Source organism: Gossypium hirsutum, chromosome D07 (assembly GCF_007990345.1).
Source record: "Gossypium hirsutum isolate 1008001.06 chromosome D07, Gossypium_hirsutum_v2.1, whole genome shotgun sequence".
In the NCBI taxonomy this organism is placed as follows: Eukaryota; Viridiplantae; Streptophyta; class Magnoliopsida; order Malvales; family Malvaceae; genus Gossypium; species Gossypium hirsutum.
Genome location: NC_053443.1, coordinates 8,731,895 through 8,757,109, shown reverse-complemented (window position 1 = coordinate 8,757,109; position 25,215 = coordinate 8,731,895). Strand labels below are relative to the sequence as shown.

Here is a 25,215-nt window from a genome sequence, read left to right as displayed (position 1 = left end):
TTAACTAGTTGACATGGCCAGTTAACTTACCACCTTGGACATATTCATATCAATTATGAGACTAGTTAACTTTCCACGTTAGATCTATTAGGTTCCTTTCTTTGATCAAATTAAAAAAAAACCATCGTAGTCTTCTTCTAGTATTCTCTCAACCCTTCAGGTTTTCCTCCTTTCACTTGTTACACTTCTCTAATTCCACTATATTTTTCCCTATTAGTTTCTCAGTAACCAAATAGAGCACAAAATACCAAAAAAACACAATAAAAGTACTATTTTTTGTCCTTTCATTTTTTTGGTTATGTTAACATTGTTGAATTTTCAATCTTTTGAGTTATCTCCATATATAAATCCACTAGATGACTGACGCTTCTAAGGAAGCCAAGCAAATTGAGAAGTGTCGCATCGAAGACCTCTGTCGTTCTAACGACACCACCAACAATGCCTCTAATTCCCATTCTGCTAAACCCTCCTCCGAAATCCTGTTCCAAAAATCAAACATCCCAAAACAAGAATTTGTTATAACAAGCAACCCAAGAACTGTTGTTATCTGCATCGCACCAAACTCCCTCACGAGGCACAACTTTTGTTTGGTCGAGGGTTTAAGGCTGGAATGGATCGCAGGGAATAGAAAAAGATGGCTGCCAAAAATGAGGAAATGAGAGAAGAGATTAGGAAAAAAGAAGTGGTTGAAGAGAAACCAGAGGAAGCCACGGCGCAGAGGGCTCAACTCTCCATTGTTTAGATGCCGAGAAAATCAACAGAGAAAAAAATTCAATCAACAGTGGGCATCTTCATTTCTTCTCTTCTTCTTCTTCTTCCAGCAGCTAGGGCTCTTAATTGGGGTTACATCTAGCTAGTTAACGTCCAACGTGGCTTGTTAACCTCCACGTTCTGTTATTTCTGAAACGAAAAATGTCTGTTAGTGATTGATTTGTCATTTTCGTAAAGTTTAATGATTGAATTAAAAGTTGAGTGACTATTTTATTATTAGAATCAAAGTTAAGTGATTGTTAATGTACTTTACACTTAAAACTATGAAAGCTCTATCCAAATATCTCTATGACTCTCCAAATATTCTCAACTCTTGACATTACTGTGTGAAACTCTTTCGACCTCATCAACTATTGACATTTGTGAAAATCAAAGTAAGAAATCATATCTATATCCAATCAAACAAGCCTAACCAAGTGTTAGTGTCACGGACTTAGAGTTTTCCCACGCGATCCGTGCGGCCTTAGGCAGTTTCTCTGCTTCAAACGCCTAAGTCAGCCTAACTTGTAACAAAAAAAAAGATTCAGCAGCAAAAACGCCCAAGTCAACTTCACTCACACCAATAAAGGATTCAATGGAATTCCCTTAAGATTTTCACGAAGAACAGCAGAAGAACGAAGTAAGAACGAGCCTTGAAAGATGAACAAAAGCAAGGACACTTGAGAGAAAAGTTTGAGTGAATACTCTCAAAATTCTTATTAATAACTTAATGAATCTACAATGAGCAAAAAGGTCTCTATTTATAGTTGAGACTCACAGTATATCAATAGCTATAATTAAAAGCTGAATACAATTAGAACTCTAAGCTTACATAACCAGCTATATACAAATAGAACTCTAAGATTCCATAATTATATCTTCTAGAACACTTCCCATTTCTATCAGGCTCTTGAGATGGGCTTTTAATCTCTCCAATCATCGGGCCAGTTTGGTTGGGCTAAATGACCTCCCTCAAACGCGATGGATCGCACCAGTTTGTCATGGTTGCGAGCACCGACGCGCAACCCATGACATTCTCCCCACTTGTTCTAGCGACGCCCTCGTCGCATCCTCCTTATGAAACTGGTCAATCTTCCCTTGGAACTGCCACAATGCCTCAGCAGGTTCCCAACTTGCTTCGCTATCAGGAAGTCCCTTCCATCGAACTAAGTACTCATGCTGTGGTAGGTGGTACTTTCGTCAATTACCCGATCTGCCTCAATGTTTTCTACTTCACGATCATACGAGACTTTTACCCCCATCGGTGCTCGTTCGGACTTGCCTCGATTCGGATCTTCTTGATCCTCATGAAACGGCTTAAGCATGCTTACATGGAAGACTGGGTGTACTTTAAGTTTTGGTGGCAACTCCAACTTGTAGGCCACCTTGCCCACTCTCTTCACAACTTTAAACGGCCCTTCATACCTTCGCACAAGACCCTTGTGCAAACCAGTATATCATAAAATCAAGTGTAGTTTAGCAAGGACTGAGTCACCCACTTGAAATTGTACATCCCTTCGGTTCTGATCGGTCCACTTCTTGCTACGCTTACTTGCCTTGTGTAAACAAGCTCTAGCCAAGTCATTCTTCTCTTGCCAATCTTTTGCAAATCTATAGGCTGCCGGATTTGGTCCTGTGTAATGGGTCACAACAGCGTTGGGTGTGAGTGGCTGTTGACCCGTCACTATTTCAAATGGACTTTGATTCGTGGCCCCACTTCGCTGCAAGTTATATGAAAATTGGGCCACATCCAGCAACTTTGGCCAATCCCTTTATGTGGCACTCACATAGTGCCGAAGATATGTCTCCAACAGTGCATTTACTCGTTCAGTTTTCCCATCGGTTTGTGGATGCATGCTCGTGGAGAAGTTCAAATATGAGCCCATTAACTTGAACAACTCCGTCCAGAACCGACCAATAAATCGACCATCTCGATCGCTGATAATAGATAGTGGCACTCCCCAATATTTCACCACGTGTCTAAGGAATAACCGAGCTGCTTCCTCTGCATGGCACTCTTTGGTCGCCAGAATAAAAGTCGCATACTTTGAAAACCTGTCCACCACAACAAGAATACTAGCAAACCCGTCAGACTTAGGCAAACCAATAATAAAATCCATGGATAAACTCTCCCATGGCCTTTCTGGGACTGGCAGGGGTTGAAGCAAGCCGGCTGGAGTCTTTAACTCAACCTTGTCTTGTTGGCACACTAGACAAGTTTTCACATAGGTTTCCACATCAGCACTCATGTGAGGCCAATAATAGCAATCCTCCAAAAGGGCCAAAGTGCGATGCATCCTTGGATGGCCTGCCCATTTCGAGTCATGACATTCCTTCATGACTTCCTTACGGAGTTTCCCATAATGGGGCACATAGAGGCGGTGTCCATGAGTGTATACTAGCTCCCCATCAAGCCAAAATCTTCTTGTTTTTCCCTCCTTGGCAAGCTCAATCAAATTTTCGGCCGTAGGATCATGGGACAATCCCTCTCGAATGCGTTCCAACAAAGAGCCATCAGGTTGACTGATTGCTGCGAATTCCATCTTTCGACTAAGTGCATCAGCAACATTGTTGGCACTTCCTGGTTTATATTCCATCGTGAAATCAAACTCTGCTAGTAAAACCTGCCAACGAGCCTGCTTGAGAAACAACTTTTTCTGGGTTAGAAAGTAACTATTGGCAACATTGTCGGTAAGGACCACGAACCTGGAACCCAATAAATAATGTCTCCATGTGCGCAAGCAGTGTACTACCGCAGTCATCTCTTTCTCTTGGACCGTATATCTACGTTCTGTCTCGTTAAGCTTTCGACTCTCGAAAGTAATTGGGTGTCCATCTTGCATCAGTACTCCCCCAATAGCATAATCTGATGCATTTGTACGTACCTCGTAAGGCTTCGTAAAATCCGGCAAGACAAGTACGGGCTCCCTCGTCATTTTTTGCTTCAATTGGTTGAAGGCCTTCTCACATTCTGGATTCCAATCCCATACCTTCCCCTTCTTCAACATGTCCGTCAAGGGAGTGGTAATTTTGGAGTAGCCTTCGACAAAGCGGCGATAGTAATTTGCCAATCCAAGGAAAGATCTCAACTCTATTACCTTGGTTGGAGGTTCCCACTCTGAAATGGCTCGAATCTTATTTTTATCCATTCGGATCTTACCGCCTCCCACAATGTGGCCTAAGAATGACACCTCTTGTTGGGCAAATGAGCATTTCTCCTCCTTGACGAATAGCTCATTTTCCCTCAAAGTCTGGAACACCTCCCTCAAGTGTCTTACGTGCTCTTCAAACGACTTGCTATAGACCACAATATCGTCAAGGTAAACAACCACAAAACGATCAAGAAAGGGTTGAAGTACCTTATTCATTAGGGTGCAGAATGTAGCTGGGGCATTCGTGAGTCCGAAAGGCATCACAAGGAACTCATACGAACCGTACCGTGTCACACAAGCTATCTTTGGTTCGTCCCCCTCGACTATCCGAACTTGATGATACCCCGATCTCAAATCTAACTTGGTAAACCATCTTGCACTACCAAGCTGATCGAACAAATCTGCGATAAGAGGAATAGGATACCTATTCTTCATGGTGATCTTGTTTAGAGCTCGATAATCGATGCACATTCTCAAGGACCCATCGTGTTTCTTTTGGAACAATACTGGCGCACCATATGGGGATTTAGATGGTCTAATGAATCCCGCATCCAAAAGTTCCTTCAATTGTTTCCGCAACTCTTCTAATTCTAGCAGAGACATACGATAGGGGGCCCTTGCTGGCGGCACCACATTGGATACTAACTCGATTTTGTGGTCCACCTCCCTCTTGGGTGGCAAACTTTTTGGCAACTGAGCAGGCATTACATCTCGAAATGATTGTAGCAATTGTCTCACTTCTTTCGGGGTCTCACAACAGACTCAGCGGTCTCTTCGATCTTCAAGGTGGCTAAATATGAGACTTCATTTCTCCGTACACCTTTAGCAAATTGAATTGCTGATAGTGTTTTTCCCTCAAAGCTTCTCTTTCTTGTCACTTTCACCATGCATTGATGTTTCGCATCTGAAATCACCATGTAATTGCTCGAAGGGGCAATAAGAGCTTTAACCTGATCAAGGAAGCTTAGTCCCACCACAAAATCATATTCATCAAGTGGTATTACCTTAATGGATACCTTCCCTGACCAATTTCCGAGTTGAAGATCCACTCCCTTTGTAACCCCCTTGATTGGAATACTTTTCGAGTTCACTGTTTTGATCCGACCCCCTTCATTATCTATCTTGAGGCCCAGTTTACAAGCAGCCTCTTCAGACATGAATAAATCAGAAGCGCTTGTGTCAACGAGCGCATTCAATTTTCTGCCGGCCACAATGATGTCTACAAACATCAAACCATGGCTCATTCTATCTTCGACACCCCCTAGTATCGATCCAAGGTTGTTATCCTCCACATCGGACTCCCCCTTTGCTTCCATAGCCTTGAGAGCGGCCTTCTTTGGACAGTCCTTGATCATATGTGGACCCTCACAGTGGAAGCACCTTATAGGCCCACTCTTTCTCTTGTCCCAAGGTTTCTTACCATCGCCGTTCCTAGTGGGCCTTTCTTTATCTCCCCCACTATTACCCTTTAATCTGGGTTTAGAAGAATTGGAATTGTCTTTCCTCCTACCAAATTCAGCAAGTGATTCTGCTACTGACATAGCCTTGGTGAGTTCTTGAACTCCTCGGCGTTGCAACTCTTGCTTCGCCCACGGTTTTAATCCGTCCATAAAGGAAAAGAATGCCTCTTTCTCCCCCATATCTGAGATTTGGAGCATCAGCTCGCTAAACTCCTGTACATACTCCCTCACAGTGCCTTGTTGCGCAAGCCGACGCAACCTAGCCCGAGCCTCATCCTCGGTATACTCTGGGTAAAACTGTGCTTTGAACTCACATCGAAACTCCTCCCATGTTTCGATTTCAGACCCACCACGTCTCACATCAGTGGACCTACGACGCCACCACAACAAAGCAACGTCAGATAAATACATCGCAGCAGTAGTTACCTTAGTGACATCCTCCGTGATGCCTTTGGCACAGAAGTATTGCTCGATCCCCCACAAAAAGTTGTCCACATCTCTTGCGGACCTTGTTCCCTTAAATTCTTTGGGCTTGGGAACATCAATATTGGGCTTGGGTGCGGCAGCCGCTAACCCACCATTGCCCAAGGCAACCTTGTAGATTGTGAGTTCACCCTTGAGCTCCGCAATCTCTCCCTTCAAGGCCACCACCATAGCCTCAATGGCATCATCTCTACCAGTCAACTGTTTCATATTATCCGTCACATACTCTTTAAGCTGCTCCTGCATGGACTGCAGTCCATCATGGAGCCTATCATCAACATCTTCAACCCTCTTCTTGATATCCCCCATTGAACTCTCGAGAGTGACGACGCGATCCTCTAAAGCTGACAATATATCCCTTGAGCGACTGGCTTTCCTAGCCCTCCCACGGGTCTCTATTCCCTCAACTTCTTTTGACATCTTTCAACGGTGGCTTCGAACCTTAGCTCTGATACCAACTGTCATGGACTTAGAGTTTTCCCACGCGATCCGTGCGGCCTTAGGCAGTTTCTCTGCTTCAAACGCCTAAGTCAGCCTAACTTGTAACAAAAAAAAAGATTCAGCAGCAAAAACGCCCAAGTCAACTTCACTCGCACCAATAAAGGATTCAATGGAATTCCCTTAAGATTTTCACGAAGAACAGCAGAAGAACGAAGTAAGAACGAGCCTTGAAAGATGAACAAAAGCAAGGACACTTGAGAGAAAAGTTTGAGTGAATACTCTCAAAATTCTTATTAATAACTTAATGAATCTACAATGAGCAAAAAGATCTCTATTTATAGTTGAGACTCACAGTATATCAATAGCTATAATTAAAAGCTGAATACAATTAGAACTCTAAGCTTACATAACCAGCTATATACAAATAGAACTCTAAGATTCCATAATTATATCTTCTAGAACACTTCCCATTTCTATCAGGCTCTTGAGATGGGCTTTTAATCTCTCCAATCACCGGGCCAGTTTGGTTGGGCCAGTTTGGTTGGGCTAAATGACCTCCCTCGAACGCGATAGATCGCACCAGTTTGTCATGGTTGCGAGCACCGACGCGCAACCCATGACATTAAAAGCCAGACCACCATATGGTCAGAGTATGGTTTTTTTTTATGGTTATTCTGTTAATAATGACCCTGGTTATGTTGGTTACCAAGGGTGTAGTCAAAGGAGTAGGCAGGGTCATTGTAATTTTGACCCCTTTTAAAATACAATTCAAGTAACTTTAATACAAAATTTTTTAACTTTTGCCTTCAAAACTTCTTAGTTTTATGTCAACTTTTCCGTCTTCACTATTATCCCAAATATCATAACTTTTCACGTTGAAATTATTTTTATATAATATGATTATATTTAAAATATTAAAATATTAAAAAAATCATATTATGATATATTCATATCAAAGTTACAAAATCAATTTAATTGTGTTATAAATATCAATCGACCTTCTCCATTGGACAACCACAGGAGTAGAGCTGCTCATGGGCCGGGCCGGGCCCAGAAAAAAATTTTGGGCCCGGCCCGAAATATGGGACTAGAATTTTGCTCAAGCCCGGCCCGGGAAAAAATCATAAGCCCGGGCCCGGCCCCACCCGTTTTTTAAATAAATATCAAAAAATTATTTTAAAAATTAAAAAAATTTATTTTAAAAATATTTTAAAATTAAAAAAAAATTTAAAAAGTATTTTAAAAATATTTTAAAATTACAAAAATTTTTAAAAAAGTATTTTAAAATTTAAAAAAAATAAAAAAATTTATTATATTCGGGCCGGGCCGGGCCGGGCCCGGGCCAAAAAAGTGGTGCCCAAGGCCCGGCCCGTTTTTTAATCGGGCCTCATTTTTTTTCTCAAGCCCATATTTCGGGCCTATATTTTTACCCAAACCCTCCCATATTTCGGGCAGGTTGTCGGGCCGGGCCGGGCCGCCCGGCCCATGAGCACCTCTACACAGGAGGCTTTGGACTCGGTTTTTGAACAAAGTTTTGTTGGAATTTGGCATAGCAAGGTAAAAGAGGACTCAATAAAAAAAAACTATCGTTGTTGACTTTCGTACAAAGATGAGCTATTTACCATTGGCGCGACTGGCTGTGATTTTAGCTTTGGCTTCGGCTACACCAATCGTTTGACCTTCATCAAGTCGCCCAATGTCTTTGACGTTCGCTTAAACAACCTTTAACAAGGATTTAAGGGGAGAAAACTACTCTTTATTGGATTACCTTTTATAGAAGTAGTGAATCCATATATTGTTATACCTCAAGTAGTCAATTTTGCGAACCTCGCAGCATACTTATAAAAGAGTTATACATGTGTTTTTTTAATAACAATCAATGATACCACGAATTCAGAGTTAGTTCACGAATCTTAAATCTAGTTTGTGAACATCAACTTGACGAACTTCAGAGTAAGACATCTCCACTAAGACTATGTGAGGAGCTAAAATAATTGATTACCCTTCACCTTAAGACGTTACATCACTGTCACTGTCAAGAGTATTAAATTAGACTTCTACGTCAGTGACTTAAGGACACGTATCTAGACTCACCCTTTACTATAAAAAGCCATGCAAACAGCTCACACACTCACGTAGACAACTCTCTCTTCTTGATCTCTTAACTCTCTCCGAAGTTCAAATCCTTTCCAGCCTCCATTTCATTCTCCTCCATTCTACCACCATCTTCTTCTCTTTATATACCTCAATGGTCAACATATAGATTAGTTTGAAAAAATATTTAGCCAATTAGCCAAGTTAGTAAATTATTTATTGAAATATGGAGGAGCCGACTATAAAGTTGGTATCCCTTAAGAGAAAACGGCACCTTCACATGCCGACTTCCCCAATTTTCAGTTTCATGCCTGCTCCATCTTATAAAAAGATGATATATTGTATAAATAATCCTTGAAAGTTCATAAAAAATTCAATATAGTCTATCCATTTTGTAGGTTTAAAAGTAAATCATAAAATTCATCTTAAAAATTGTACTTCTTTAACAAGTAAATATTAGATTTTCATATTTTATAAATAATCGTATTCCATTGCTTTAATTTTTAAAGTATTATAATAATTATTAATTAAAAATAACAGTTTTTAAATATAATTTTAAATTGAAGGGAACATCAAATAATTTGATAATTATCAGGGACTAAATTGAAAATTTTAAGATGAAGCTAATCAAATTTTCAAGATAATTTTGAAGTGAATGTACTAAATTTAAAATTTAATGAATTCTCAGGGATCATGTATGATGTTATTCCCTTTTTTTATTCATAAAAATGAAATTTGGTGGTTGAGGAACCGACTTCCCTCCATAGTCTAAAAATTGAAGAATATTATAAATGATCACTAACAATTAATCAACTTTTCAATTTAGGTCATCCAGTTCAAAATTATATTTAAAAATTTATTAGTTTCATCTTAAAATTTTCAATATGGTCCTTAAAATTTATCAAATTTTTCATACGTTCCCTTCAATTTAAAATTATATTTAAAAACTGTTGTTTTTGACTTAAAAATATTAAACTATATTTTCATTTAAATCAAAATTTATTATAAGACTTTAAAAATTAAAGTAATGAAATACAATTATTTATAAAATATGGAAATCTAAGATTTAGTAGTACAATTTTTAAGATAATGTTATGATTTACTTTTAGACCTACAAAATGGATAGACTATATTGAAATTTTGATGAACTTTTAAGGATTATTTATGACAATATATCATCTTTTTATAAGATGGAGCAGGCATGAAACTGAAAATTAAGGGAAGGGGAAGTGGGCATTTGGAGATGCCGTTTACTCTAGGCTCCTCCAATTTCCACTATTTCAATAAATAATTTCCTAATTCCACTAATTTATTAAATAATTTTTTCAAACTAATATATATGATTAAAAAAATTGAATTGTATTCTAATTTTCATTTCTCATATTAATCATTTCATATTTAAACAAAATATTAAAAGAGGCTATGCCTGCCTATTTCCTCTCCCAACCCTTTTTTTTCTTTTATCTTTTCATTTACTACACATGCCTTCTCTTTTTTTAGTTTGCAGATCTATTTTGTAAGTATTTTTGTTGTTTTCACAAGTTGTGATGGACAAATGACGGTGCTTGTCGTTCGTTAAAACTCCATCAGCCACAGTAGTTTTTTTTTGGAAAGTGGGTGGCTCTTCGTCAACTTCTTAATTTGTTTCTGTTTTGAGAGTATTTAAGAAAAATAAATTATTTCACGTGTCGATTTGGACCCGTGTTGTCTCAAAGTTTATATGTTTTTTTGTTTATTTTTTCATTGTTCAGTAAGTCTTCAGTTTTAGAAGTTTTTGTCTGCTCTTGTAGCACGTTTTTTAGTCTTCTTATGCAGGTAGTCTTAGTTTTACAAGTGATTTTAGAGATGATTTTGTTATCGTCCTCTCTAGTTTGGTGAATGCTTGATTCTTTTGTCAATTTTTACTCGCTACTTTGGACCATTCGGGACTGATTTTTTTTATCATATTAAGTGATTGCAATCACTCCAGATATGTCGTGCTTGAGTTGTGACAAAACCAATTGTCAATGTGTCATAATGTTCTACTGATGCTGAGGCAAAAATCTTTATTGTGTTGATGGAGCTTGTCATTTACCATCTATGATGAGTGTTTATTTTTTTCTTTGTGAATTATATGGTTCCATTCATCGAATGATTTAATCTTTAAAAACTATTAAAAGAATTTCAATTAAATTTTAAACTTTGGTGTGTAAGGCGTCGTTGGTTGGGCAATCGTCAAATAATTTAAAAAGTTTGATTCTTCTTAAAATGAGAATTTTTGAATTATTATTTAAAAACAAGAAATAGAGTAAAAGAAGGGGAGAGAAGTAACCAATGTTGGTATATCCATCAAATGGAAGTCCATCTTTATGTTACAATGCCAAATTCCAAGAAAAGGTATATTTTACTTGCAAATTTGGGCCTCAAAAGACACTTCCAAATTGCTGTCCAACTTAAACTAGTCCTACAATATATACCACAAAAAAGCTTTTTAATTATACGTCATACTCGTCAACATCTTCTCAAAGTCAAATTACTTTAATCATTACATCTTTGATTGTTTTTAATGGTCCCAGCAAATTTGGTCAAATAAGGCAACTTATACTGTTTGGTCACTTTTCCTCAAGTTGTAATTTGCAATTCATGATGTGATTGATCTCTCATTTTGATATTTTTTAAAAATAATCAATTCAACATTCTCTCTTAATTCATACATTCAACTGTGAATTAATGTAAGATAAATAAAAATAAGGTATTAAAAGTATCATAGTAAAGGTGGGGAAATATTAAGAAACACACTAATGACAGTTCACAAAAATCTATAAAAACAGCTTCAATTCAAGTGCAATAGTAGAAACAAAATTCCAAGCAACAATAGCAAATCCCCTTCTCAAAGATGCCAAAGGCATTTATTGTTGTTGAGCAAGTACGTCCATCTTATGCCGATGAGCTTTAATCTTTTGCGTTGATTCTCAATATACTTGTTTTATTAAGAAAGTCATTTGGTGAAAATATGGTTGGAATTTTTATCAAATATTTTTAAAGACTTGTAATATACTAAAAACTATATTTTAATTTATTTAAATATTTTTGAGTTAATACCAAAGTGTTCTAAGATGTTTAAAATATTTTTAAGGGACTTTGGTATGCAAGTATCGAGACATCTACACGTCTTGAGACATGAAAACTTCAAAGTAAAATTCTACTTCAGGGGCTGCATGTCTAGAGGCATTCGCTAGTATGTCTAGAGACATATCTCGAGACATAAGTTAGTTTATCTATGTCTCGAGGCATAGCTTGTCAAAGACTGTATAATGGTTATTTTTCAACCATGTCTTGACCAATTTTGTCAAGTTTTGAGACATATATTACAGTGACAATTTTTAAGCCCGAAATTAATTCTTTCAACAAATAGAATTCATCCTCGTTGACCATAAAAGTTCACAAACTTATTTCTTGATATAAATACATTCCATGAACATTTCAAAACTCAAGAGTGAGATATCTAAGCATCAATATCAAAAGAAGAATATTCAAATTTTTATTTTTTTTCATTTCTCTTGTAGATATTCTCTAGAAACTTATTGTTAGATCTTTTATCTTGAGACTTCCTAGATGATGATATCCTAATACCCATGTCAAGATATGCAACAAACATGAATGATCACGAATGCTTTTGAGAAAAATAAAAAGTTGGTGCAACACAAGTGATCACTATAAAAGGAAACAACAAACCAAGGATTTTCTTTGTATAAAACACCAATTATATAGTTGAGACATTCAAGACAACAACAAAAAGTCCCTCAGATCTCATTGCTAAGAACAATTGGTTATCACTTTTATTTTCATTTTTTGGAGAGTTTAATTTTGTAAACACATACTATAAAATTCTAATGAGAGGATACCATTATTTTATATTCAAGTTATAAATTTCACTATTGTAAGTAATGTCATGCCATGCACAAATCATGTACCAAACATACTAACTTTTAGCCTACTATCACAAGAACTCAAATTTTCAGCACATCAAAGTACATGAATTATACATACATAGTCTATTAGTTACTTAGTAAATCACACCATAAACGTCACAAGTGAATAAATCCATAAATCAATCTAAGATAAATTCTACTTGAATCCAATTCAATGTATTATCAATCCAAATAATCACATCTACCTCTTTAGTTCTTGGAGTCATTCACTTTGATAACCAAGACAAACTATTTTACTAATTGAGCTTATAGACGACATAATTTTCTCCTAATAATTTGAATCATTTGCTCAATCTGATTCTGCAGACTATGGACAATTTTATATAGTGGAGCAGGTCGGGTCAGGGCAAACAATTACCATAACCGCTCCATACTCACTATTCAAAAGAAAAAACAAATCCACTCTATTCGGAGCAGATCGATTCATAATTCATCAGGAGGTTCGAGTTTTGCCATCCCTACTTAAATCCATTGAAGGGAATGGTTACTAAGCTTTCTTTTCATGCAACTAAGAAAAACTACAGATTGATTTTTCCTCTCAAATTCTCAGAATTAAATCAATCAAATTCAGCAAGGTAAACTTGTTTTTCTCATCGATTTTTTTTTATCATTTCAATCTTTAAAGTCATGATTTCACCATATTCACCTTTTCTTCATTTTCACGTTGATTTAAGGATGAGTGAGGCAGCTTGACTCTTGTTACTTTCTTGATGATTTGGGGGTGTACTCTAAGTGGTTATAAGTTTTGAATGGGTTTTTGAAGATTAAGTTTGGGAAAGAGAAAGAGTGATGAGATTGTTAATGATTTTTTATGGATTTTAATGAAGTTTGGAGTGTTTTAAGTTTTAGATTTTAGTTAAATGTCTTCAATTGTACTTCAAAAATTTTTTTTAGAACTCATGTAAAAAAATATTATTTTTATTGAAAGTCTGAATTCGATTCTTGTTTAACTTGATCTTTTCACATAAAATTTTCATTAATAGGTTAAATGCTTAAATTGGAACATTTACATAAAGGCTAAATCTTTTTAAAAGTACTTAAAGAAGGTTTTTCAAATGTCATATATCAAATTTTAAATTATGGTTTTATGTTTTTATTTTTTTTTCAAGTAATATTTGACTCAATTGTAATGTGTTTTATTCAAAACAAGTCAATATTCACCTAATTTTTACTATAAACTAAAGTACGTGAAAAGTCTTTAGTTGAGCACTTTCAGAAAAATTAATAATTTGTATGACTATTTTAAAAGATTTAACCCAACATATGCTACTAGAGAATAAACAATTAAAGGTTCAAGTAAATTGGGTCAAAAAAATATGACAATCAAATAAAGCTATAACTGGCACTGCAAAGTTTCATTGATATAAATTTGACCCAATTAAGTTGATTTTTTGGGGGATTTCATAGAACTGGTAACCTTGGATATGATAAGAATATAACATGAATGTTTCGCTATTTCTAATGCTTGTATATTACAATTACACCAAGAAAACCCATCTTCTAATTTCTCTCCTTTTATACGATGGGTTACTTTATCTTAATTATGAAAGAAAAAGACTTATGTTACAACATAATGTACATTACTCGTTTTAATGGTATGGTGGAATTTTCGAGTCTACAATCCCATTGCCATCTGCTAGGTGCTGGAAGTAAATATGCCAAACTTAATGGCAGATGCTGAAAAGATCTCGCTTATCATAATGAAGTGCTTGTCTTCTCATTCTGAAATAAAGCTAGAAGAAGGGTCATAGCTGTTACCTCAACAACTTGCATTCGGAAGCTCAGCTACTTGGTCAATCTGATCATCGATGGGATTGAAAATCTTCCCTTAAAAAATGTCTACTGACGCCCATAGCTCGTGCCCTTCAAACCTCCAGGACAAGGCACCTGCCTCATTTATCTGGGAGGGCTTAAAATTACACAGATACCAGAGAATGGAAGGGTATCTGGACATCCCCAAAAAGCAGCATCATTGTCATTCAATCGAACTCTTGGGCACAAACATCTGCTGCTTGGTAGGAGCATATTATCTTGTATGAAAAGAGAAACTGATCTTCAGACTAATTTGCACCCTTTTTTGTAAGGTTAATTCCCTTAGCCTTCTCCTTCTCAGCTTTCTTCTTCTCCAAGTCAACCTGCTTCATATTCTCTTCGTGTGCTTTCCGAAACAACCTCACAAAATTTAAGAGAGTTGCAGTAACTGCATTGAACAAAATACAGCATCAGGTGTGATCAATTCAACTTTAAATCACCATTTGAAAATCAGTATACTATGATGCTATGTTACTCAGGTTCAGGTGTAAGTGCCAAATAAAGGTATGTTTTATTGTATTTAAGTTCTTCCATGTATGAGGGTCCTTGGAGGATCCTCCAAAAAGTGTGAGACATGGGTGTTGGAAACTGGTAATGCACGAAAATTGAGTCAAAGCAACATATTTATGATGGAAGATTGAAATAAATAGAACCCTAACTAGGATATAGAATATAATACATGAAAATTTTACAAAATCTTAATTTTGATAAAATTAGGTTCTTTTTGCTTTTAGAAGCCACACTATATACTTCCGGAGGTACAAAACAAAATATGAGTCTTGATGAAAAACAAAAATATTTTGAAGATTGAAAATTGTAACAGTTAAATTTTATGAATAATTTATTTCAAATAGAACCATCATGTCACCATTTACTTGCTAACAATATTTACTTTTGAATTTTGATCACCAACTTCAGCTTTATAGCAAAAACTGGAAAAGAAATAAAGAACTAAATACAGCCTTGGAAAATAGAAAAACCCTAGAGACTAATATTTTAGGAAAATGTTGTTACATTTTACAACTACAGTTTTATATAATATGATCAATGAAATATGATAGAAGCTTGAAATCCCTAAATTTCTAATTTTCTAAAATAACAACGCAACTTTTTAAATTCTCTCTTTATTAATTACCAAGTTCCAAAACCCTTTTCTCCCTTTCTCTAATTTGGTCATTTACCATGTATTGATCATACTTAGAGTCAATGTGGAGATGGGAAATGGAAAACATTTCCCAAAACTAAAAAGGCCCTTACTTCCCTTTATCTTTTCTTGTCTCGGCTATCCAGTCTTCACCTTTCTCCATAATTTAACAAGTATTTTAGTTTCCTAAGAATAAAAAAACGCACTGAATTTAATCACAAAATCACCCTTATCCATCTCTAGTTAAGATGTTCGCCCTCATATTATTTTTCTTAACTTCAGGTAGGTTTTCCTCTTCTTTTGGGCCTAACATGACTACTTCCTGAAACATTTGGCCCTTTAACCTTATGATAACCTATTTGATGGGCGAAAGGAAAATGAGGGTTGAATGGGAGCTATAGTGGGTCAATAAAATGTCTTTCTCTAACATTCTCATTATGCACATTTAGACAACTACTCAAAGAAACTAGGTACAGAATGCAATCTACCTTGCTCAAAGGGGCATCGAGCAGGATCCTCACCAAAATAGAGTGCAAGTGCATCTGCATTTCTACCCTGTCCATCAAAAAGGTAAAACCAATGATTAAAGAAAGACAAAATCAAAAGAATTGGACAACATTAGATGATGCATAAAAGAGAGTGTCAATAGTTGGCAAATTACCACCACAGAATATAGATTTGTTACGGATGTCACCTCTCCTTCAGCAACAGAAAGGAATCCCTTTAATGTCTAAATTAAATTTTTTTAAAAAATGTTAGAACAAGGAAAGTATTCTCTAGACAAATAAAAAGCAGTTGACAGTGTTTGGTATAGGTGACAAAGCCATAACAAATGCTCACTCTATTGCATCAGAATATTATATAAGACCTAATGGTGTTTCAATCAGAAAGAACTACTATGTAAGATGAAGATGATTATCTGAAGGAACTTTCAAATAGGAATTTATTGTTTCTAACCATATTCTTTTATTAATATTCCACTATACTAGTTATAATCACTTGTGCATCAAAGTTAGTGTCTTGGCATTACAAAGTTGTACGAGTACCCATTCTTTATTTATTGACCCCAACTTTTAGGGGTATGTCATAACATGTCTCTTATTCTAACTTATAAAATAAATTACATGGGCAAAAGGTAAAAACAAAAAGCTAGTAGCCAATCAGGAACTTTGCACAAAGGAATGCGCCTGAATAAAATATTTGAGTAGTGAACTATAAATTACAAGTGAAGACCATGCAACAAATTGTTTACATGTATGTTGAAGAACAAAAAGCAATGAAATAACTACGTACCCCCCAGAAAACTTCAGACACAGGACCATCATTTTCAGAGGCAGCTAGCTCCTGCTTAACCTTTTCTAATCCTTTAGTTATAGCTTGCATTTCTTCTGCTAAAGATTTTAATTGTATCTGCAAGGACACAAGGCTTCAAATAGTGTTACCAAACCATAAACCTCAAACACTGAGACTGATGAGAAACCTTAGTTGCAGCCTCAAGGCTGACAAATTCCTGGTGAAAATCTAAAAGTGCTGGTTTCTTGGCAGCTAAGACCTGAACCACAATAAAACAGGGTTTAGACAATAAAAAAGACAGACAGTTGCTGTTTGCATCAAAAACAAGTGTCCAGTAGTAACGTAACATATAAACTAGGTGTAGAATATAAGTCAGGCAAATATTACAAGAAACAGAATGACCTTAATAACACCACAACAGAGAAAAACAAAATTAGTAACCAAACCTTGCAAAGATAATGCATGAGTGTCATCTTGCTGTTAGAAGCGCGTGTATCTGTGAGCTTTAGAAGACTGTCCAACTTAAAGCCAACGGCAGAACCTGTGTAATAGGAATGATTTGAAACTTCATATTGAAGGAGCATGCGAGCAGTTAAAACGTCCTCACCAACTCAAATCTAAAATGTTTATCAGCTTTAAATCAAACCTGGATCTAGTAATTTGGCTAAGAAAAAATGTAAAATCTGAACTAGTGTAGACAGGGGATAATGAATTTATTTATGGCAGCATTGTGCAAAAGTTCGAAACAGTAGACATAAATGCAGAAATTGGACATTAGAGGACATAAATGTATAAACCATGTAAACCTCTAGCTATTGATAAGAACGTGTTGAGCACTATCAAGAGTACACTTAACCGGACATCTATCAAATTATAACCCAGATAAATGACTCTGATAAACCCAGCCACTTCCAAAATTAAGAGAAACAAAGCACAAACATGCGAAGTTCAGAAGAAAATGCTTCACTATTTTTCTGACATCCAAATAATATATGCCATTCCTTCTAGAATAGAAGTTAGCACATGAGGTCATAAAGTAAGTCTCAATAGCAAATGATAGCATCCAACCGAAGCAATAAGCAGACTTTCAAATACCGCAGAGTACACCCCCTAGAACTACACAGACCAACTAGTTTTCCAGTTTAAGATGCAGAATGCTGCTTAAAATAGTGTAACTTATCGTCACTTGCAACAGTGCAGGAAAATATCAAAGCAAGTATTAGTCACATGCATGTGAATCCAGAAAAACATAAATTACAGGCAGTTTAGCTAGTAAATATCCTCTACATAATCTTTTACTAGTAGCAGTTCTAGAATCAATGATTGGATCCAAAAGAAAATTGAACACATCCCTTACCCCTAGCAGTTCCTTGGTTCAAAGTATTCCCCAGATAGAGAATTTTCTTCATTATCTCCTTTAGTTTAAGGGAATTTCGAACCTAACAACCAAAAAAAAGTAGTAAGACAATGAATGAGAAATTACAGTCAAGTCCAGTCAGCAACATTAAAGATATACCTCATCACAAGCAGAATTTACAAGGCTTAAGCTCTTTTTGAATTCAGAAATCTGCATGTAGTAAAAAATGTCTGAATACAGGTAAAACAGGGGATTCCAAAAAGTAAAAATAATGAAATAAAAAGAGGGAGAAAGTGAACAAGAGGCTGATTAGTAATAGTAAACTTATTATCAAATTAGATTAATTATGGAGATACCGCCGAACCTGAGAGCCGAACTGAATTTTGAAAGAAAACACTCTTAATTTGGACTCTACCCTTGGCACTTTCATCAGTTCCAAAAAGTACTGAACATGAAATATCAAATACCAGTTAGAGTTTAGAATTTTGGCAAAGATAAATCATATGAAACATGGAATTGGAAAAGCATCTAGGAACTTGATTTAGCAAGAGTTTTTTCATAAAAGAAAATACAAGGATATCCTTATCTTGTACTTGATTCAATGGTGTTTAATAAATCATTTATCGGTCTCTAGCACTTAATGTATCTTTTTAATGTTCAATTGACCAAATTTGTGTAACATAATAACATAACATGGTAAAACTTTATCTGGCCTTTCATTCTTACCCTTTCTTGAATAAAAATGTTAATAAGAATCATCCTTTGAATAGGCCAGGATATCGTATTTAATTATCATATGAAAGCATCTCAATTTTAAAAGAAAAAATCTTAGGCCAGATTGTATAAGAACCTTTTCTTTAAATATAGGAGTTTTTTTATTTTTTATTTGGGGGGGGGGGAGGGGGGAGCATGCACCAACCATTGAGCCAAATGATGTTGTCAGAAATAAGAAGAATATAAAGAAGAAGACAAACCAAATTACAGTTCCAGAAAAGCATTTCTGACAGATCAATGGCGATGCAATCATCTATCAATCTACTAATAAAAGGAAAGCAAGTCTAAGGATTCGAAAAAGAAGATAGAGGAAAAACTGCAGACCTGTTCACACTTCCCCAAACTCTCTTTGTCACCAGTGTAGCCCTAAAAAATCACAACCAAAGAAAACAAACTTGCAATGGTAAATGAATTCCTATACTAAGCAAAGAATCTGTTCTGAATAGCTTAAAGTGCTATACAAAACCAAGATATGTTAGAACTTCACCTTGAGAAGTTCCATTTCCTCTTTGGTTGGACAAAACTTTATGAGATTTTCCACTTGATCAACATCCAATACTACATCATCCATTGCTAGCACTGCAGCCTGAGAAAAGACGTGTATCTGTACATGATTAGCCAAAAACTAAACCAACAAGCTTCAATTAAAACTAAGGAGAAACAGGAAATGAAAGAACTGAGAGGACATCAATTCAATGAAATCTTATTTTCCCCTGTTTCCAATAATTCAATCAGAAAAAGCATTGGAATCGTAAGATAGGAATTTGTGTTACACCAAGACAGTATCTTTTGAAGAAGCCAATTGACGTAAGTACACCGAACTTCAGGGAAATTAAATGTAATCACTAGCAGAAAACAAGAATCTTGTTGTCCTGTTTGTACATACTACAAGGAAAACAGCCATACTCCAAGTTCACATCTATACAAATGAGAATACCCATACACTTCCTCTAGTTATGTAAAAAACACTAATAAATGCAATAACACGTCCATGTCCTGCTTACCATCATATCAGAAAGTGGCATCTTAACTTTAGTGAGCATAATTTCAGTGTTGTTGGCCCTCCTCAAGTCAATCTAGATTGGCAAAAATAAAGGTTAGTGATGACATTGGTTAACAGGAAAATAATCATCATTATGATGATTTTATAAAGTTTCATACAGGCAATAAATGCATCATTTAATAAATTTCCAGAAAGGCATCCTTTACCTACAGCGGAGAAGGGGGGAAATAATAACCATTATGATGGTTTTATAAAGTTACATGGTAATAAACACAAATTATTTAATAAATGTCCAGAAAGGCATCTTTTTACCTAAATTCCATGACCCAAAGAAAAATCCATGAAAGAAAAGCACAACATGAGAACATCATGGATATAAATCATAAAGAATGAGACAGTCCCAAGAGGACATCCTAGCAGTTAGAACCTTGAGAATTCATCTTGGAGGTCTTAGATTCAGATCTTGGGAGGGGTAGGATAGGAGGGATGGGAGAAGGCTACCTCCTATAGTATAGCTCAGAATACTTGTCTACCAAAATATTAAGGATGCATATAGAATAAAACCTTCATTAATTACTTCAACTTCCAGCTTTATGGAAATCTTCCAAGGCACAGAAAGAGAAGCATTTATCATTAATTAAAAGCACCAAACAAAGATTAGAATTCCCTTTTCCCATAACAAAGTAAAACCGTCCACTGTATGCTTAAAATTACAAGCTCTTCAATTTCTAAGAGTGAAACCTTTTACTCATTCTAAGCCTATAAGGTGGTTCAAGTAGCAGTTCCACAGTCACCTATGAAAAACATAGATGTATGGATTTATTAAGAAAAATGAAATTCCAGATTACCAGGTGGACTTTGTCAGGTTTTGATCCAACTGACTTGCGTCGCACTCCAGATCTATTAACTGAACCAGCAGGTTTAGGAACAACTGCAGAGAAAAGAGTCTCAAGCTCTGCCACATCAAATTCTGGCACACTAGTACAAAGAAGGCCATGTCAGCAAATGCAAAATGGAAATTAATAAACTTAAAAGATCAACGTGAACATATGATGCATGGAATCTAGCATGAATACTTAGTAAATTTTATCACTTATGGAAGCTCACTGTATTAAAAAACAAAATCAGTAAAAGAAGACACAATACATTTGAGCCTCATGTCTTTGTAATTCTTCCCACAAGCTTCCTTGTATTGCCCTTGTGACCTTGCTCCAGTGCAAAGGCTTTAAAGAAGACCTCCTAGGTGCTGTGGCAGCTGCTGGAGACGATAGCCCACGCCCTCTTCCTCTACCATCAACTACTCTAGCACCCAATGATGGGGCTAGAGGAGCACCGGGAGCTCTAGGTGGAGGTGGAGGGCCTGGAGCTCGGCCTCCAGGGGGTGGAGGTGGAGGTGGTGCTCCACCTATAGGTCGTGATGCGCCTTGCATAGGAGGTGGGCATGGTGCTGGCGCTCCACGAACAGGTGGAGGTGGTGGGGGTGGTGCTCCATGTCGAGCAGGCATTGATGGCACACCACGCAAAGGTGGAGGTGCTGGAGGAATGGCTCCCAATTTTGGTGGTGGAGCACCATTCATCAATGGAGGTGAAGGAGGAAGTGGGATACCGGACGTCGGTGGGGGTGCAAGTGGAGGTGGAGGTAAAGATGGAGTTCCTCGTAAAAGAGGTTGGGGTGGAGGAGGAGGAGAAACTCCATGACCAGGAGGTGGTGGTGGTGGTGGTGGTGGTGGTGGTGGGGAAGCTTTGTGAAGTGGTGGTGGAGGGGGAGGAGGAGGACGAGAAGCGCTTGGAAGTGGTGGACGTGTAGGCAACAAAGCTTCATACGGAGGAGGAGGAGGAGGAGGAGGAGGAGGTGGTGGTGGTGGTGATAGAGAATTTAGTACAATAGAAGTTGCATTTTCTTGTAATGATGATGAAACCCACAAAGAAAATCTAGGTGGAGGTGGGGGGAGAGGAGGTGGTGGTGGTGGTGCTGATGATGGTGAGAATGGAGGTGGAGGGCTAGGTGGAATGGGCGCCGATTGTTGCGGAAGAGGTGGTGATGTTAAAATTATTGGAACGCTAGAAATTTCTTTTGGAGAGTTAGACAGCTCCACATGGTCAGCCTTCACACTTTTTGGCTTGGATGAAACATCCTTTGAAATTGAAACTCCATTAGAGCCCTTTTGATTGGCACTTGAATACGAATCCTTCAAAGCCACACTATTGGATAATAATGCAACCGATGCACTATTATATCGTGATGGTGGATATGATACATGCATTGAATTGGTATAAGAGCCTTTATTAGGAGGGATCCACCGAGATATGACATTTGGTTTTGCTTGTCTTACAGGAGGACCCTGAGCTTCTTGTTGTTTGCTCTTTGATTTCACCAAAAGAGAATCTAAAGCTGGTTTTGGGCCCATCCCAGCATGTTTCTTTGAAGCAGGCAGTGTTCTCTCAGGTTTAGGTTTGGAAACATCACTTTTCAACCTTTGGTGCAACATCTTAGATTCTGAATTCTTTAGCTGGACACAGTCTTTTCTATTGCCCTTATCCTCCATTTCTTCCAATTTGCCAAGCACACCTTCTGTGACTTCAGTGGCTTCTCTGACCCTCAGCACATCAACAGTAAATGCCACTGGTTCAACTTTGATGTCTCCATCATCAACAGCAATGTCTTTCACTGCATTAATGTCAGAAACCATCCTCTTATCTAAGTTATAATTCGCATCATCAACAGCAATGTCCTTAACTGCATCCATACTAAAATCAACCTTAACATCCTGCTTGTAATTCCCATCATTTGACGCACAATCTTGAAATTTAGAAGGATCCACATTCTCCCTCCAGACTTCTTTTTGCTTTACCTTGTTGTCAAGAACTATGAGACTGTTGTCATCCACCTTTCCTTCGAGCGCATTGACTGCATTGCTGAAGATCTCTTCCACCTCAAAAAATTCCTCCGGTGCAGCACTTTCTATCTCATTCCCATCTTCACTTTCCATGACTTCAAGGAGATCAGGGACAACAGCATCAGGGTCAGTAAAAAGTACCTGATACAGATAAAAGTATGCATTCAACTCCTACAACTCAGAAAAGAAAAAACATCCACATAATAATGATTTTAACCTACCTCCGCTCTAAAGTCCTTTGGAAATTGATCCTTTCCATCCCACAACACATCAATCTCATCACGGTTGAGCATCAAAATATTTGCTTGGACAAATGCTGTGTGAAACATAACTCTGAATATCAACGCTTCACGTACCAAATCTTCATTTAAATGGATGCACTCAAGCACAACATCTCCTTGAACATGGCAATGAATATCCATTTTTACCAATATACACTCTTCCTGCAGATAAACCGTATTAGAACATACCAAATTTTGGTCAATTTATCTTTTCAGTTTCAATTTTGTGACTTAGGCTTTAGGCATCACCTTTAGGAAGTGACGAACTTGGTTTTTTTTCTTTGAAGTTGAAAACAGAAGTTTAGAACTTCTAGTGGCTGGTGTTTTGGGGTCCTGTCCATAAACACGTACAACTGGCCTGCACCCTTCTTCCCCTCCAAAGGGTGGAAGAACTCTAAGAATTAAACAATCCAAAAACAGAGGTGTATCTGATGGAGGCCAATCAGAACCCAAATTTCTTCTAGAAATATACTGAAGATATCTTAACTGGGAAGGTTGAGGGTTCAAAGGTGACAGAAGCTGGAGAAGTTCCCTAGGAGCTTGCCTGTAGACCATTTCAAGAGTCTTCTTCTCACCATTGTACTGCTTTTGATATAACAGAAGACCAGCAAGCATGAATGCGAGTACAGGCCATCCTCCTCTTTCACAGTGCATCAAAAGCACATTCTGCTGCCCTTCCAATGACAACCAGCTTTCACTTGATCGAAGGAAATGATGAATCATTTCAAGTGGCAGCAACTGACATCCTCCATGCTGCCGTGGGTAATCCATAACAGTCATGTCATACTGAGATAAAATGTCTGAAATTAGGCTCCTCCTCTCCCCTTCTCTGAAATTAAACACCATAAAAGAAGCATCAGGAAAGTAGTCTTGTAGCTGCGCCACAATGCGACCCATATACACTTTGTACTCATCTTCTTCCAGTACATCCACGGAGAAACAACAGTCAAATACTGCAAAACAATCAACAAGAAAACTGAATAAAATAAACAATACTTGGTGATCATATGCCTCCTAAAACCAAAATATAATATGGTAAGTTTCTAATTGTTGAGTTCATTATGAATGCCCACAAAAAGGGAATTTATTAACTTTATTAAGAAAGAGAAGCAAATATCCTTCAAAACAAAAAAATGTCTATGTAGAAAATGGTACGAAAACCTTCAATGCTCCAAGTGATGACGTACCAGTTTCTAAGCTTCAAGTGATTTTGTTACAAAGTTCAAAAGTGAATCAGTCCAGTAATTCTACTTTAAAATAACTACGCCGTCCTATTTCAGCTTATCTCCTAACAATCAAGGAAACCAACATGCTAAAAATCCTTAAGAGTTTCTTAACCGCACCAAAACCCTGAAGAAAAACGAAATTAAATGAATATAAAATAAAATATCAAGCTAAGAATTTTGAATAAGAAATATTCCCTAACAGAATCAGAGAATTCAAAGAACTTGTCCCCATTGGCATTTCCCTTGGTAAGGTAAAACGAAGATAATTTCGACACTTTGAAGCTAAACTGAACCACACATTAAGTAGTAATGAAGAAAAAGATTACCGTAGACACGTTCGGATATCTCCAGAAGCCGATCCGGCGGCTTTCGGTAAAAGAACCGTCTAAACAGCGCCATCAAATGGCGCTGTTACTTCCCTGATTGGATCCAAAGCCCTTTTCTTTCAAGGACTACCAATTAGATAGCGTTTCAGTTCGATCCTCCTCTCTCTTTCAGTAAAACCAATGAGAGGTCCTCGTTTCCGGATTTCAAATTCAGTTACAATTTACTCAAAATTTCGACTTAAAATAATCATAATTCCCCGTCAATACCCTCTCTAAAACACACGAAATTGTTCAAAAGGAAACAAACAGAAGCTCTATCATCAAAGAACTATTAAAAATCTTCAATTCCTTAAATGAAGGTAAGAAGTAAGAAACAACAATAGGGGAAGACGTGGGGACTATGATGAGAAAAGAAAAGAAAAAGAAATTTTGAGATTACGCTGTAACGGAAACTAGTAATGCTTTGAAAAAAAAAAGTCAAATATTTGTTTTTTTTTCTTTATTTTAAGAAATAAAAGGTTAATTTTTTGTTATTACTCCCTTTACTTTGCAAAAGTTATGAATTTAAACCCTTTACTTCAATTTGATCATTTTAGTCCTTTTACTTTTCAAATTTTAAAATTTCAGTCATCACCAAACAATAATTGTTAAATTTATTAACTTCTACTATTTTCAAAATCTGATGCGCCAAATATATTATTATATGTATAATGTCATGTCAACTTATTATTTTCACATATTACCCCTAAAT

The 25,215-nt window shown here is 36.8% G+C and overlaps 2 protein-coding genes across 7 annotated transcripts; both read right to left on the bottom strand.

Annotated features, from left to right (window-relative positions):
* Nucleotides 1-1,785: 1,785 nt before the first annotated feature.
* LOC107953460 (uncharacterized) lies at nucleotides 1,786-6,169 on the bottom strand. Its single transcript, XM_016888775.2, has 2 exons — nucleotides 5,205-6,169; nucleotides 1,786-1,905 (listed from the first exon to the last, which is right to left on the bottom strand). Exons 1-2 carry the CDS (start codon nucleotides 6,152-6,154, stop codon nucleotides 1,800-1,802), a joined length of 1,056 nt encoding a protein of 351 aa, XP_016744264.2. The 5' UTR covers nucleotides 6,155-6,169; the 3' UTR covers nucleotides 1,786-1,799.
* A 7,512-nt stretch (nucleotides 6,170-13,681) lies between these two features.
* Nucleotides 13,682-24,901, bottom strand: LOC107953461 (formin-like protein 20). 6 transcript variants are annotated; one of them, XM_016888776.2, is made up of 17 exons: nucleotides 24,465-24,899; nucleotides 23,162-23,865; nucleotides 22,853-23,074; nucleotides 20,881-22,772; nucleotides 20,583-20,712; nucleotides 19,736-19,807; nucleotides 19,219-19,317; nucleotides 19,056-19,097; nucleotides 18,322-18,402; nucleotides 18,117-18,167; nucleotides 17,958-18,039; nucleotides 17,047-17,141; nucleotides 16,788-16,859; nucleotides 16,601-16,717; nucleotides 15,969-16,037; nucleotides 15,796-15,862; nucleotides 13,682-14,551 (listed from the first exon to the last, which is right to left on the bottom strand). In XM_016888776.2, exons 1-17 carry the CDS (start codon nucleotides 24,535-24,537, stop codon nucleotides 14,412-14,414), a joined length of 4,008 nt encoding a protein of 1,335 aa, XP_016744265.2. In that variant the 5' UTR covers nucleotides 24,538-24,899; the 3' UTR covers nucleotides 13,682-14,411. The 6 variants fall into 6 exon arrangements, with proteins under 6 accessions (XP_016744265.2, XP_040953289.1, XP_040953290.1 ...); XM_041097359.1 differs by having other exon boundaries at nucleotides 14,478-14,551; nucleotides 15,796-15,857; nucleotides 24,465-24,901; XM_041097355.1 differs by lacking the exon at nucleotides 15,969-16,037 and having other exon boundaries at nucleotides 24,465-24,900.
* Between the last annotated feature and the right edge of the window lie 314 nt (nucleotides 24,902-25,215).